The sequence below is a fragment of the Petaurus breviceps genome, unplaced genomic scaffold, assembly GCF_028583685.1.
Source record: "Petaurus breviceps papuanus isolate PSGF00001 unplaced genomic scaffold, PetGlider_PUasm1.0 90897, whole genome shotgun sequence".
NCBI lineage: Eukaryota > Metazoa > Chordata > Mammalia > Diprotodontia > Petauridae > Petaurus > Petaurus breviceps.
The window spans coordinates 3,065,641-3,083,221 of NW_027187374.1; the positions used below are offsets into that span (position 1 = coordinate 3,065,641).

Sequence of the window (17,581 nt, forward strand, 5' to 3'; positions counted from 1 at the left end):
TATAATGTATTGTTTGACTTTTTAAGGATGACCTAAACATATAAATGTATTTTGGAATACAGATTCACTTCCATCTCTTTACCTTTCACAGTTGATCTACTGCATAGTTTCATGTTTAGTCCCTGTTGAGGAGGTCACTACTTCTTCTAAATGATTAAGATTTAGTCAAAATGTAGCTTACAATTTTCATTTTTCACTTCTATACCAAGAGATGAATTAGATTTCTTGACAGCAATTTTTATAGACAGACATAACAGTATTTGTTTGCTATGAAGTGGGATTCATTTTGTAGTGAATTAGCTCAATTTCAGAACCCATCATTAATCAATTTATCACTAAAATACAGAAAGAAGTGAATATAATGCACTCAACTTTAAAGTGGCACAATAGCATGAATCCCAAGGATGATGCTGAAGTAAAGCTTTAGTGTGTTTTGGCCATTTTTTTTTCAGGTGTATGGATTCATAGTAAACTTTAGAAGAAATCCTATATGTATTACATATGAAAAAATCATTTCACATATAACAAGATAAATAAAAATAGAACTTTGAAGAGAATTATTTCCATCACCAACTTATAAGATGTTCCCATAATGATAACACTACAATAAAACTGTAGGTGCCAGAGGTATTAGAGAATACACTTCTGTTAGATACCTTACAACCTGTACCAGCCACTTTTGGTAGAATAGAAACAGGAAACAAAATTTCTGAATTTCATAGCATTTGTTATTATTCAGTTGTTTACTTGTGTCTGACTCTTTATAATCGTGTGAACCATAGCACATCAATACCATTCGTGGGGCTTTCTTGGCAAAGATAATGGAATGGTTTGCCATTTCCTTCTCCAGAGGATTAAGGCAAACAGGTTAAATTACTTGCCTAGGGACACACAGCTAGTAAGTGTTTCAGACAGGTTTTGAACTCAGGTCTTCCTGACTCCAGGCCCAGCAGTCACTACTACTGAGTCACCTTTCATAGCATTTAAGACATGTTAAAGGTTTATTCTCCAGAAATAAATATATAGAGAGGGAATTGGGGAACTTGGGAAAAGATAAAAGGTGGGGACAAATGTATAACTTGCAAATACATATCACAAAAAATCTTTTAGATATTTAAACAGGCATTTTGTCTCTTACTTTTAACAGTGAGGTACATGGATTTGCTGACATCTGCTCCCACATCATTGCTGACCTTGCAGAGATAGTATCCACTATCCTCTTCTACAACATGTTTAATCAACAAAGAACCATTTGTGAGAACCTGGATACGGCCATTTAAGACAATTGGTTGGAACTGAGGAACTCCAGCACCTGGAATAGGATTTAAAAAGATGAGTAAAAAAGGAAATAAAATATAATAGTCACTTCAAAGTGGCAAGATCTATAAAAATGAATTTTTACATTAATATATCAGATAGATATGTGATACAGTATAATATCATATCAGATAGATATGTGACACAGTACCCTTCCTGACAGTGTACCCATTCAAATAAAAATACTATGGAAAGAAATGCATTGGTTTAAAATGATAGTATTTTATAAGAAATCAGATAGTGAGAAAGTTTACAGATAGTTTCTAGGTAAAAAAGCTAAATGTAAAGTAAAATGGCTGATGTATTATTGAAGCTGAACAATTAACATAAAAAAGGAATAAAAACTGAACAAGAATAGAAATAGATACCTCTCATAACCCCAAATGAATTTCTTATGATTAAAGGAAATAATTATAACTGAATAAGGACACTTTGGGGATGTTGTATTCAAAGGCCATGTTAAAGTTACAAAGAGTACATGAACAAAATGCATACTATTTTGAACCCCATGTGAAAAACAGTGAGTACCCATTAGGTTAATTTCAATTCTATTTTTATTTAATAATAATTATTTAGACACAAATAAACAGAATGAGAAGTAACAAAAGATAAAATGACAAATCCAATAGCAAGAACATATTGACAATTTTTATTACTGTACTGTGAAAGGATTTTCTTTGTCTTTTAATACATTTATCATGTGTTCTGAAAACATCTCTAAATCATATCCTTTTAATTGTTAGTTTTTCAATAAATATGATGTGTCATCTGTTTTTATAAATATTATAAAGGGATTTATCTGGTCAATATTTGAAGGGTTTTTGTTTGTTTTTGCTGGGAACAATTCCTTTGACTTGGAAGCCATAATTCTTTTTTATCAGGAGGGTCTAGGCAGAAACATTTAAATTTTAATTTATCTTTAAATTGTCTCCCTAAAAGATTTCATGTTTCATTAAAACAGATTAATAGTTTATGTTTTATGTCCCCTATGTTTTTCCCAATATGCCACCCCTCTTTTTTCTTCTCCTAAATCTAGCCCTTATAACAAAGAATAAAAGAAAAAAGGAGATAAAACAAAACAAAAACATCAAGCCCAACATACATGCAATGTTTCACACCCATAGTCTCATATTTTTGCAACATTGTATTTCTTTTTAAAACTGCTATTATATTCATTGTTCTGTTTATTTATATACAGTTCTGCATGTAATTTTACATGGTTCTATATATTATATACATAGTTCTTCTCACTTCAATGTGGATCAGTTCATAAAGTCTTCTCATGTTTATTTGAAATTATCCCATTTCATCATTTCTCACAATACAAATTCCATTATATTCATATATCCTACTTAGCATTTCCCAACTGATGGGCATTTCTTTAATTTCAAGTTCTTTGGCATTATGAAAAAGAGCTGCTAGAAATATTTTGCAAATATTGTTCCTTTTCTTTTTTGAACTTTTTGTGGGTATGTTTTGAAGTGGCATTACTCTGTTTGAGGGTAAACACAGTTTAGTGGCTTGGGGGCTATAGTTCCAAATTGTTTTTTGACAGGTTGGACTAATTCAGAATTCCACTGACAGTGTACTTATGTATTCTTTCCCCTTCAACAATTACAATTTTTGTCTTATTTCCCAATATGATGGATGTCTGGTGAAATTTTAGATATGCTTTAATTTGTGTTTCACTAATTAATAATTATTTGTAAAACTTATTCATAAGATCTTAACTGAAAACTGCTTACTTATAACATTTGACCATTTATCTTTTGCAATAACATTTCTTGTTCTTATAAATTTAAATCAATTCCTTTACATCTTGGTTATGTCTCACATGTTTGCAAAGATGTGTGTGTGTGTGTAATTCTGCATGACTTCTCTTTTCATTAATTCATATAAGTATGTCTATGCTTCCCTGAAATCCCTGTATATTTTTTTGCTTATATTATAGCAACATTTCATTATATTCGTGTACCAAAATTTGACCAATCAATCCCCTAATGGAGGATATATGTGTTTCTCCCCCTGCTCTTTGTTATATTTATATGTTATAAATATTTTTACGAAAACAGAATCTGTTTTTATTATTGACTTTCTTTGGGTACATGCATAGTATTGGGATATCTGTGTCAAAGGGTCAATACTTACATATATACGCATATATTTCAAATAATTCCATATGCAATTGAAATAATTTTGTGTTCTATATAAATTATTCTTGACATGTTTTAGTGTCACATGGTTAAAGAGAATACATTTTCCCAATAGCGATATCAAGTAAAAGGGAATATCAGAGAAAAGCTGAAAAAACCAAAAGATCAAAACAGAAAACTTGACTAAAGACCCAGCCCACAAAGAGATAAATCAACAGAGATCATAAGACAATAGATTGAATACAACTTCAAAAAGAAAACAAAGAACTTTGAAAAATATCATTTTTTGTTCATAAGAAATATCACATTACCTAATAAAAGGGAAAATTCAGGAGATACCCCAGAGATCAGTTGACAGTAGCAAGAAACACTAGAATGAGGATGAAATTCATCTCCTACAAATTCTCAATTTTTCAGGCATACAGTGATATAAACTTGATTCTGATTATTCTTATTATTTTAGTGATTCAACTTTGTTTTGTTACTTTGATTTTCTTTCCTCTTCTCTTTAATCTTATGTTCATTTTTAGCTTATTATAGATGGTGGTGCAAGTCTAATTCTAATTTCTGCCATATTGCTTGCTAATTTTCCTAGAAGTTTTTGTCAAATATAGAGCTTTTCCCTAATTAATTCATGTCTTGGGTCTTGCAAACACTTGGTTAAGGCATATATTATTTTTTTTAAATGTTCAGTATGCTTTTTGTCTATCTATCTGTTTTCTATTTTTTTTAACCTGTACAAAACTATTTCAATGATTTTTAAAGTAGATTAAAGTCTAGAAGTGTCATTCCTCCCCTGAAAAACAGTTTATCCCCTGATATCTTTTGCCTCTTCAAATAAATTTGTCAGGATTTTGTCTAGATCTGCAAAGTATAGTTTTAGTTGATTGGGTATTAAACTAAATCTGTAATTTATACAGCATAGTAATTTTATTATACTGTCACGGCTCACTCATGACTATTGTATAGCATTGTAGTTATTTAAATTGTCTTTCATTTAAGGAATTATTTGAGGAGATATTATTATACCCATATAGGTATTTGGAAGGTTTTGATAAATTTAATCATATTTTTGCATTCTGTAATTTAAAAAAATTACTTAACAAAAATCTATTTTTCTCCTTCTATATATTATCTTATTGGAAAGGAAAGAAAAAGAAAAATGAATTCCTTATAAATACATGTGGATAGTGAAACAAAAAAAATTCTCATTGACTGTGTTTATATCCTATATCCATCACCTCTCTGTTGAGGAGAAAGAATTGGTTTTGTGGAATCATGGATGTTCATTTTGTTGATCACATTTCTTATAGTTTTCAAAGTGGTTTGTCCTTGCAATGCTATCTTAACTATATAAAAATATCCCCTTGATCCTGACCATTTTATTCTTCACTAGCTCATAAAAATATTTAAAATTGTTTTAAAAAATAACATTGATATTATAGTATATTGTTTTGGTACTTCTAACATCATTCCAACATTTCATGCAAGTCTTTCCATGTCTTTTTGAAATCATCTATTTTCTCATTTCTTATACCATGAGAATCCAATCATACTCATATACAACTGTTTATCAACCATTTCCTTAATTGATGGACACTTTTAGTTTTCCACCACAAAAGAGCTGTTATAAATAATTTTGTAAATACAGTACCATTTCCTCTTCGGTTTATCTCTTTTGGATATAAATCTAGCAGTGGTATAACTAGGTGAAAGGGTTTAATAATATTTTGTTAATAAAATGCTTTTGTATATACAGACACTTCTTGCTTTACATAAATTTGCATTATGTAAATACAATTTTGTGGAATGCATTCTGAAAGAAATCCAAAAAAATAAACTTTTCTGTACAGTACTGCTCTCTCTCTCTCTCCTTCTCCCTCTCTTTCCTTCCTTCCCTCCCCACTTCCTATACATTCTCCACCAAAAAAACAAACAAACCTTCCAAGTAAAGGCAAAAGCCAGTGGATCAGAGTTTGTGACTTGAGACCTCTGACATGGAGAGAAGAGACTTTTGCCTGCTTCACCCCTGGGCCAGCATGTTTGGCCCCTGAGTCTTCTGTCAATCCACACTGGGGTACTACATGTCTGTCCCCAACCCACTTGTAGCCTGTTCACTGCTGTCAGTGTCCCTGTCTGGTCCCTTCTTGTCTGCCCCCCATTCCCTGTCCCCCCTCCCATCCTGGCCCCGTATGACTTTGAACTAGGTGCCTGCCCCTCCACTGGTGATCTGCCCTCTTCTTTCTTCCTTTCATCCTTCCTTCCCTCCCTCACTCCCTTCATGTCTTCAGGAAAATTTGCATTATATGAAAGTCACTTTACCTAGAGGTCTGTGGAACATTAGTACACTTACATAAAATAAGATTTGTCTGTAATTCCAAATTGCTTTTTAGAATGATTGTATCCATTCAAAGGTCTACTATAAGTGCATCAAGTGTCTCTTTCTTTGCAACACCTCCAACATTTATCATTTCTTTTTTTTCAGTTTTGTCAATCTAATGGGTATGAGGTAGAATCTCAAAATTACTTTAGTTTTCATTTTTCTAATCAATAGTGATTTGGCGCATTTTTTTTCATACGGCTATAGATAGTCTAGGTTTCCTCCCTTGAAAACTATCTCTTTATATCATTTATCAGTTGCAGAAATGGTTCTTTTCATAAAATTGAATAATTTCATGATATGTCTTTAAATGAAATCTTTATCATTTAAACTTGATGCAAAGAGTTTTTCCTGGTTATTTTTTCCCTTTTAATCTTAGCTTTTTTGGTTTTGTTTGCACAAATTTTTATATTATTTATTTTTAAAAAATTTATAATATCTTCTGTGATTCTCTACTTTTTGGTCATGAATGTTATCCCTATCCATAGATCTGAAAGGTAAACATTTTTTTGCACATTTCTCTAATTTGTTTGTGAATTTGGTATTTTATATTTAGGTCACATATACAATATCTTGGTAAATGCTGTGAGGGATTAGTCTGAATCTAGTTTCTTCCACACCACTCTCAATTTTACAAGGAATTTTATCAAATAATTGGTCTTTGTGTTTATCATTTGATATGCTTCAAAGTTCATTTTGTCCCATATATTGTGTATTTAATCTTTTCCAATGATAAATCTCCATTTTTTAATTCTCTTGTGAAACTAGTTTCTTGTAGATGATGGATTATTACTATGTGCAATGCAGTGATTACAGTGGCATCTGTTCCTTTACCCTCAGAACCTTCAGTAGAGGCATTTCCACCGATGTGTGAATCATCAATGGTATCCCCTGTCCTACTGTCCATCTTCTCCTCCACCTCCAAGCACAGTTCATTCATAATCTCCTGGATCTTGTAAATGTAGGAGAACATTTCTTCATGGCTGATGAGGTCCTCATAGATGATCATAGTGGCAGAAGGAGGGAAATGGCAATGTGAGGGCTGCTCTCATTGGACAAAGTACACCTTTGGTGTCCACCTATCATCCAACTCTCACCTGTGGCTCCAAGAAGCTATAGCATGCACAACAGTCACAACCTGGTAAAACTGATTCAACAGACCAGTTAAACAAGATTGAGGAGAACTGATGGGCCTCAAACCCATAGTCAAATTACGTGGGTGACTATCTCAAGTATGTGAAGACATCTCCATTAGAATAGGAAAAGGTAAATAATTTGTTCCAATGGGCCATGAAGGTTGATGAAACAGGAATTGTGGAGCATTTAGAGCTTGCTTAGACATAGAAGACACCAAGGTCATCTACTAGATTCTGAGCCATCCCAAGACATTATCAGTTCTCTTGACTTTTGTCTTGCCACTGAACTTTGAAAGAAAGAGTGAGGCCTACAACTTCATGCAACTCTGTCTAACTTAAAGCCAATTTATTCATGAGTCAAAAGATATCACCCATTTCATTTTACCATTTTTAGTTACTTTGAAGTCCTTTGGCATAGGGCAAGTGACAAAGTAACAGGTGTGGATACACTGGGAGCTGTAGTCACTGTGAAGTCACAGCTGCAGATAGGTATCCCATACTATAGGGTTGTCTGCTCACTGGACTGAAGCAGCAGAGGGATTTGGCAGGCCACTGGGTATCTGAGCAGCTTTTTTTGAGGGACCACACCACTCACTTTCTAGTGTGAGGAAGGGGCTAGAAAAGATGCCCTAAAATTATCTGCTTAACCTAACCTAATGCTGGCCTACTCAAAGAGAATCTATCCTAGAGTCAAAATGCAAAAAAAAATGTACAAAAATTTTTGCAAAGATAATTCTATTCACCAGTGGAACATGGAATATGTAGATGCTTCTGGACAACATGAAATCCAGTAGATCTGAAAGACAAACAGCTATTGCTGTAAAAAAAAACTTAGCAGACATTACATCCAAATAGCAGCCCTCAGTGAAACAAAGCTAGCAAATGAAAGCCAGTTTACCAAAGTCAAAGCTAGGTACAATCTTTTTGGTTTGTTTTCTTGTTTTTTGGAGTGGCAACAGTGATAGTGAGTGCCGTGGAGCTAGTAGTATATGCTTTGAAATGAACTCTAGTCAAAAAGCTTATATGCCTCCTCAAAGTGGGAAATGCAGGTTTATGACTAGGTGATTGCCACTTGCAGGAATGTCATGAAACCATCATCAATACATATTCTCCCACCATGATGATCCTTAATGAGGTCAAAAACATTTTATGAAGACCTGGAGACCCTCATCATCAAAGTGCTAAAAGAGGACAAGCTTGTAATTCTGGGTGACTCTAATGCCAGAGTAGGTACAGATTATTAGACATGGCAGGGAGTCCTTGGGAAGAATGAAGGTGTAAATAGCAATAGCAATGGTCACTTATTGCTGAAGACTCATGATTCTACCATCATCAACACTGTATTCTCTTTACCCAAATGCAATAAAACTTCATGGACACACTCTCACAGCAAATACTGGCATCTAATAGACTATGATAATTATAAGGAGAAGAGACACACAAGATGTGAGAGCAATGAAGGTAATGTGTGGTGTAGAGTTGGAATTGCTGGAATTGTTGGCATTGCTGGAACAATTACAGACTTATACTCTCCAAGCTATACATTCTCATTCAACAAAAGTGGCAGCCCCAAGGCAAAATGACTATCAGAAGACTTACTGTCAACAGATTATAGTGCTTCTCCATGCCTGAACAGTTTGTTGCTAACTTGGAGAGAAAGTTCAGCCAAAACATGGTTGGCAATAGTGGAGCAGAAAGAGAGTGAGCAGCTTTCAGAGATTTATTATACAGCACTGTATTTACTCATCTTTGCCAGAAGATTTACAAACTTCAAGCTTAGTTTGATGAAAATGATAGGGGAAATTCAGGAACTGTTAAGCAAAAAATGAGAGCTCCAGAGGACCTAGCAGGAGAGTTCATACTTCCCTAAGAAGCCAGAGTTTAACTCCATCAAAAGTAAAACTTAGAAAGATGCAAGAATCTTCACTCAAGTATTTTACTTGAGGCAGATGAAATTCAGTTTTACACTGACAGTAATAATTCAAAGTGCTTTCATGAAGTACTGAAGGATATTTATGGACCAAAGACTTATGGTGCATCTCAACTACTTAGCACTGATGGAGACACATTGGTTATTGATAAGGATATGATCCTGAATAGGACTGTACATTTCCATAATATTCTCAACAGAATATCTTCAACCAATGCTGAAGTCATTAACCATCTTCCTCAGGTTGAAGTCAATTGTTTTCTAGCCAAACTTTCAACTGAAGAAGAGGTTTTGAATGTTATTAGCCTCTGATCCTGTGCAAAACACCTGGGGTTGATTCTGTTCCAGCAGACTGACAAGGCAGGGGTCCACTGCTCATGTAAAAGCTGACTGAAATCTTCTGGGTTATATGGCAGGAGGAGGTTATCTTCTAGAATTTCATGGATGACACTATTCATCTCTATAAAGGAAAAGGAAATATGTTGTCCTGTGACAATCATGAAGGGGGGTGGGGTTTGGAGGGTGATCTCTCCTAGTCACTGCTGTATAGATTACTGTCAGAGGCCTCCTCAATAGGCTGATCCTTCACTTGGAAAGTGATCACCTACCAGAAATCCAGTGTGGCTTCCGAAAAGGCCAAGGAATGATAGATATAGGGTTTGTTGCCTGACAACTTTAGGAAAAATGTCAGGATCAGAACAGAGGTCTATACACAATGTTCCTCAATCTGACCAAGGCTTTTGATACTGTCAATCATGAGGGTTTGTGGAAAATAATGACAAAATCTGGTTGCCTGGAAAAGTTCATCACCTAGATCCATGAAGGAATGTTTGCATGGCTTCTGGATGATGGATGATGCTCTTGTTCTTTCCCAGTTACCAATGGAGTGAAGCAGCTTTGTGCACTTTCTGCCACACTTTTTGCATGATTTTTCAGTGATATTGTCAAATATCTTCAATGAGGACTAAAATGACATCAAATTCAGCTAACACACTGAGGGTAAATTATTTAACTTGAAAAGGTTACAACCCAAGACTAAAGTGGAGGAAGAATTGGTGTGTCACTTTTTGTTCACATATGACTTTGCAGTGCAGGCTCTGAAGCTGAGATAAAACAAAGTATGAACAGATTCTCTTCCACTTGCACTAATTTTGGTCTGATATTAAGACCAAGAAAATAGAGGATCTCCACCAGCCAGCACCACATAATTCAGATGTGTAACCATCAATTACAGCAAACGGAAAAATTTTCAGTGCTGTGGATAAGTTCACTTGCCTTGGTAAGTATACTTTTCCGAGATGTACACATTGATAATGAGGTTGATATACACATTGCCAGAGCTACCTTAGTGTTTAAGAGGCTCCAAAGATAAGTGTGGGAGAGAAGAGGTATTATACTGCCTACCGAAGTAGAAGGTCTACACTACCATTGTGCTGACCTCATTGCTGTACGTCTGTGAAACCTGGGCAGTATACCAGAGCTATGCCAGGAAATTGAATCAATTCCATTTGAATTGTTCTAGGAATATTCTGAAGATCTCTTGGCAACTTAAAGTAGTGTACACTGAGGTCCTTTCTTGAGCTGAACTGCCAAACATTCAAACTCTACTACAGAAAGTGTAACTCTGATGGTCTGGTCACATTGTTACATTTTTCAAATGTCAAATGTATGTTTGCTAAAGGCCTATCTTATGGGGAACTCATATATGGCAAACACATAGAATTCAGAAGAAGCAATACAAAGCAACTCTCAAGATCTCTCTGAAAATACTTTGGAATCAATTGTAAGATATGGGAGCCACTGGCATAGGACCACCCTGTTTGGTTTGCCCAGATGAAAGAAGGCTCTGTGCTCTATTAGCAAAGCAGAAAAGAAACATGATATGCAGAAATTTAGAAACCTCTCCACTCCAAATGTTCATTTAGACTATTTGTGCCTGACCTTGTGAGCTCATATATTTCTGATCAGAGACAGTTGTACACATTGTATCTTGACCCTGATGTAGTGATATTATTTTGGTGTTCTTTGAATATTAAGGACAGCAACCAACATACTATGCCATTTGTTGCATGCATACTAAGCACTGAAGTATTGAAATTATTTCATTATCTATGTCATCTTTTTGAAAAATATAGTTTCCCTGTTTATCTAGTTTGATCAAATCTATTTCTTTTCCTATTCCATTATATGAAATAATGATGTCTAATCTGGGTTTTTTGTGTTCATTTAAAGGATGATACCTTTTATTTCTACCTCTTAATTTACCTCTGAATTTTTATATTTCACATGTATTTCTCATAAATGACATAATGTTGAATTTTGCTTTCTATTCCTTTCTCTTGTCCTCCATTTTGTGGGCAAATTTATCCTATTCAACACTCATAGTTATAATTATCTTTCCATTCTATTTTCTTATACTTTTTCTTCACCATACTTCAAATTTCCTCTTTATTATAGATTCTTATACTTCATTTTGTTGCTTTAACCTTTTTCACTATTCCTTCTCCAAGCCAATATACCTTCACCTTATGTTACCCTTTCCTATTTTCCTATTCCTGCTTGTGTCCTTCTCAAGTAGAATATGCAACTACACCAAATTGTGCATTTCTCCTTGAGGTCTGCTGTTTAAGTTATTCTTGATTTCTTTATGGTCCATCTTGTTGTTGAATCTATACAATTATTTTATGTAGTATGGTAGTTTAATTTTCCAGATCTTTTATGCATTTTGTAGTTAATTTGAGTGAGATTTCCCTTTATATTACTGCATCTTGGATTTTGTTATTATATAGAAATGCGACTGATTTGTTGAAGTTTTATTTCATTGTCTTTAGCTTTATTGAAATTTTTATATTGATTAATATCTTTGCAAATCACCAGTGTTTACCAAGTTAAAAAAAAGTCATCAGCAAAAAGAGATAGTCAGTCCTCAATATTTGCATGTTTAGCAGCTATGTGCAGGAGAGAAAAAAGTGAGAGGTGCAATACATAAAAGTTTGTGAAGTGGCTGGTATCCTACTAGACCCTTCCGCTGGTCTTATTACCCTACCATTGTAAAGAGCTCCCTGTGCATTTGTTGCATATTTTCATTGTTTGACCATCCCGTTTATTCAACACAGCTTCAAGGTTAAACATCAGCTCACCTCTGCTATGCTCCCATACTCCAAGACCCTTAAGGACCTTAAACAGCACATGAAACAGATGTTGCTGATGGATTATTTCAAGCTTGTACATCCTTCATATTCTCCAATGCCATTCACCAGCTGTGAAGGACAGAGTGTTGGAGGAGATGTCAAGACTTCACCAGTTTTGGTCAGTCTTGGCATCTTCTGACAGCAATAACTAAAGTCCCAGCAAACTCTTTTTTTGGTTTTCAGAGGGTGGCCAAGGTAAAGAGGTTTACAGCAATGTATTATACAGTACAACATCCTCACACTACCATCTGACAGGGAAAGGTAAGATTCAGGTTAAAAACATTTTATTTTGAGAATTTTGTTTGCTGTGTAGCATTTATGGTACTATAGACTTCATGTGTCATGAGAAGTGATTGTTATCTGAAATCATTGTTGCTTTTTAATTTTAATTGATATGTTAGCCCAAAATGTCAGAATTCTAGGGAATTGCTAGCAAGAAAAAATGTTTTCCATATTACCAATTTTATTTGCTGAACTGCATTTTATGGGTTATTTCATGGTTACCATGTTAGAAAAAGTGCATATTATCAGAAATAACATTTTATTATAAAAACTGCATTTTGAAACATGAATTTTCAGCAATTTCAAGTGAAAGATTACAGATTTTGGTGGTCATGGGAACCTAAACCCCTATTTTTCATAGGTTCAGTGTATCAGCCTTTGTGTTTTTTACTTTCATGCCATTTTCTAGGAACATTACCCTCCATAAAGTTGAGAATTGACTGTAGTTTTATCTCCCTTTTGTCTATCTTTACTCTTTTAATTTCTTTTTTTCTCATTGTTATTACTAGCAATTCCAGTACTATATCAAATAATAGAGGAAAGTGGCCATCTTTGCTTTCCTTCTGTATTTATTAGTAAAAGTTCCAGTGCAGAAGTGTCAAACTCTAATAGAAATGTATTCCAACAGACCTCAAGCTGACTTTGAAAATCACAACAACATATTAGCTATGTTGTATTTTTTTTTATTGCTAAACATTTCCAAATTAAGTTGTAATCTGATTTAGGCCATGCCTGAAGTTTTGCTGAATAAATGAGATCTATGGGCCATGAGTGTAATACTTCTGTTCTAGGGTAATCCCAATGCATATCATGCATAATTCTAGTTTTAGATAAATACATTTTATGTTATTAAAAACAATCTCTCTGGGCCTATACTTTTTCTTCCTTTTTTAAAATTTCTTTAGCATAAATAAGGCTTTTTCTTCATCCATTGAGATAATCTTACAGTTTGGAAAGTTTTATTTTTTATTTAATTGTGTTGATTATTTTTCTAATGTTGAACAATGATCAACTAAAACATAATGAATGATATCTTGGATGAAATGATATAGTTGGGTTAAGATTTCATATTTTTAAAATCCAAGGGTCATTTATTAGTTATCTTGTTCTATGTCCTTCTGTGTTTTGTAATTTCTTGATTTAGGTACCAGGACTATATTTGTTTCAAGAAGAATCTTGAAGACAGCTTTCTTAAAATTTAACAATTTTTGTAGTATGGTATTAATTTTTAAAAAATTGTTCGTACATTCATTGTGTTTCTTTTTATAGGTTTGTTTCTGGTCGGTAACAGATTGCAGGGTTTTGTTTTCTTAGCCAATCTGTCAGTATTTATTTTTGCTTTATCACATTGTGTAATACAATCTAATTAGGGTTTTTCCCTCTTCCTTTTTTAAAGGACAGTACTTTGTCTCTTCCATTATTTTTGCTTAATTCATTTTAAGATAAACCTGTTCTCACTGAATCTCTTGTTCTCACCCAAGAGACCTTTCCAAATTTCCCATTTGTTAAGCTTTCCCCTAGTTTCAGGTTATTACTTATTAGGTTACTTTTTTTGGATTTCTATGTAGTTATTTAATTCTTCCCTCATATCCCCTCTCAGTTAAGTAGCCAAGCAAACCTCATCCCCTCCCCTCCCCTCTTTACCCCTTCAACTTGTTTTGTTTATTAGTTTAAATTTTTTTCTGTGCTTTTTTTTCTAAAAAGGTTTTCTTTCCTTCAACCTCTTTATTGTTTACCTTCCCTTCTGTTTATTTTAGATCTCCCCCCCCCTTTTCTACACAGCCCTTCTTCATAGTCCTTCTTTAGTTTTTGTATTCATCATAGAATTAAATATTCTAAGGAAATTCTTATGGGTTCTAAGTTACTGCCTTAGATTTACCATTTTTTATTTGTTTGTTTTGTTTTTCTTTACTTCTAGAAATACAAATTTTCTTTTGGTGATAAAAAGATGTTGTTCCATGGTAGAAATTATCTTATATTCCTGATTGGGCAGTTTATTGTTAATTTTTGCCTTTCATGTCATTTTCCCCCATTTGTCATTATATCTCTTCTTTGGGTCACAAGGTGAAAGGATCATACCTGATGCATCTTTATACAATTTGTACCTTCCTTCCTTTTAAAAAAAACTTCACCTTTTGTTGGGGACAATTATTAAGAATTATTTTAGATTGCAAGTCCATAACCATTGTAATAATTAGCAACTGTGAAAGTAACAATACTCTGTGGACTAAGCCAGAATTAGAATGAAGAACCAATTAAATGCAAGAATTAGGAGGACCTGCTTCCCCTCTCAAGAGCAATGATCAAAGGTTAAATTGTAACATGTGAAAGTCAGCTGGTGGTCTCAATGATTAGACCCTGTGGCCTTGGTTATAAGGAACTTAACTATCTGCTTGGTTAGTTTTTGTCAGTTTGATTTTCTTATGACTAATCCCTCCATGACTACCATCCTTCTTTTCTCCCTCTCTGAGTTGAATGTAAATTTCTACACCAAATTCTGTCTCTATGTATATTTTATATGCCAAATTGGCTAGTTAAGATAAAAGTGAGAGATTAAATAAGAAAACAAACCCCAACAATCTGTTGCTTACAGGAAATGTTGAAAAAAAAAACATATACAAAACTAAACTGATGGAATGGGGAAAATTACTATGCACCAAGTGATCCAATAGAAGCAGAAGTTGTGATCATGTTATCTGATAAAAAAAAGTATTCAAATAATAAAAGGGAAAAAAAGAAAATAAAAATGAAAACAAGGAAACTACATTATGCTGAAAGGAACCATAAAATCAAAACTATTGATAATAAACATATACGTCCCAAATGTCTTAGCATCTAAATTCATAAAGGAAACATTATCTGTATAAGATACATGAAGTAACACAATAGTGACAGGAGGCATTAATGTCTCTCAGTTTTGGATATCTAACAAAAAGATAAATAAAAAAGAAAATATGTAACCAAAAAATTTCTGAAGAAACTATAGGTAAATACATATATATTCTTCTAAATAAGATCCAAAAAATATACTTATTTCTCAATACCACAGAGAACTTTTACAGAAATTGACCAAGTACTGCACACAAACATAAAAAAAATCTATGTAAATTAAGAGCAAAAGAACCAGTGGTTCAGGTACCACAAACAAGAAATAGAAACAAATCAAAAAAATTAAAAAAATTTTTTTTAAAGCAATCGGGGTTAAGTAACTTGCTCGAGGTTACACCCTGACACTGGAGCCGGTGCTCTTACTTGCAGAGCCACCTGGCCACCCCTAAGCAATTGGGGTTAAGTAACTTGCTCAAGGTTACACGGCCAGGTGTTTCTGGGTGGATGCTAAGTGTCTGAACCCGGGATTCGATCTCCAGGTCTTCTCAACACTGGAGCCGGTGCTCTTCCTCGCTGTGCTACCTGGCCGCCCAACAAATCAAAAGTTAATGAACTGGGCAAATAATTAGTATTAGAAACAATAATAATAACGTGGAAGAAAATAATGATGAAACAATGTATGAACATTTTGGGGATGCAGCTAAAGTATTCCTAAGGGCAAAATCATATCCTTACAACTATATGTTAACAAAATATAAAAAGACAAGAATAATGATCTGAATATGCCTTTAAAAAATTAAAAGGCCAAAAAACAAACAAAACCAAAAAACAAAAATATATTAAAAATTAGAGGAGAAATATCTTTCAGCAATAAATGTGTGGTGTCTTCCATTAAAGAAGATGAGATCAGAGCTGCATCAGAGAAAAAGCTGGTAAGGTGTTTTGCTAGTAGTTGGTGCAGCAATTTGAAGGTTTTGAACCCAAAAATATGGATGTTATTTGGATCCAACACTTTCCAGTTTTTCAGAGGTTCTACAGCTTTCAATTAATTGAAAGAGAATTTCTCAAAGCTGAGATAATTCTTGATTACTTTATATGTGTATAGCAGTTTGAAGCAGACCCAATATCCAATATGTTCATACCTTTTGAGAATTTCCAGACTATTGTGGGCACAGGATAACCCTCTGCTGAACAATTAAGGATGACAGCCTTTCCATAAATTCCATCTTGGTCGCTTGGCTGAACCACAAATTTAGGTGGAACTGAAAAGATAAAACATTGACAAAATAGTTAGAGGAAGAAGACAGCTTAGCAGAAAATTAGTAAGAAGCCCAGGAATTCCAATGAACCTGAAAAAAGTAGAAAACTTTGAATGTATCATAGCATAAAAATGAGAGATTTGGTACTGGAAAATACAAAGTGGTGGGCAGGTGGGAGTCTGGTCCAGTGAAATTTTATGGTTTAAAACAATGAACTAATATTCATAAGTGCCAAGTTCTGGGCACTACAACATGATTCATAATGTTAGATTTTTGGCAAAACCAACTGAAGAATGTGTTCTGCTTTCAGTTTTGTATGATCAAATGTCATCTTCAGGGATAGATTTTGTGAAAAATAGCATGGGAATTATTCATTGAGAAATAAATGTGAGAGCATTTTTCTTAAAAATGTTTTAGCATTTTGCATATATGTTCCTTTTTCTTTCTTCAACATAAACTAAGGAAGAAAAAATTAAATAAAAATTCATGCCAAAATTTACCACCAATTATGAAATGGTAAAATTCATTATGATTTGCTTGACTAACTTAACAAGTCTCAACTTTATATGCAACTTAACTGAATTTAGGTGACAATTCTGGGACAAATAAGGAAGAAGAATGTTAAAGCAAAAGTAACCTTAATGATCACTGAGTCCACAATGATTTTATGACTGGGTAACCAATAGAGGTTAAGTATCTTGCCTAAGGTTAAACAGTAAGTTAGTGGCAGAGATGAAGAAGAGTGAAATGTTCTGAATCACTACTTCAGGTGGTGAGAGAATGATTCCATGTTGGATCTGTAGCAACATGCAAAGGGCAAGTTATAGCCTTTATGTTGTGATTAAAATAAAAATTGCTGATCAAGACGCTTCTTGCTTATAAACATCACTTTGAACAGTCCGAAAACCCAGTGTCTGAGGTTCCTTCATTTGAATTAAGGCATTGTGACCCTTAAATATGGCTTCTCTTGAAATTTCCTTGGGGAGTGGAGGTAGGTTAGTACATTAACTTAGGAAGGTTAGCCATTAATGCCTAATCATGAATTGATTAATGAGGGTTCTTTCGTTCTCTCTCTCTCTCTCTCTCTCTCTCTCTCTCTCTCTC

The 17,581-nt window shown here is 33.9% G+C and overlaps 1 protein-coding gene across 1 annotated transcript in view; it reads right to left on the reverse strand.

Moving 5' to 3' along the window:
* The window catches only part of DSCAM (DS cell adhesion molecule), an 870,593-nt gene that overhangs the window by 307,038 nt on the left and 545,974 nt on the right, over positions 1–17,581 (reverse strand). The window contains exons 10-11 of the mRNA XM_069074855.1: positions 16,361–16,480; positions 1,139–1,312 (exon numbers count right to left, since the gene is read on the reverse strand). Coding sequence (XP_068930956.1) covers positions 1,139–1,312; positions 16,361–16,480 — 294 coding nt within the window. The remainder of the gene's footprint in view (positions 1–1,138; positions 1,313–16,360; positions 16,481–17,581) is intronic.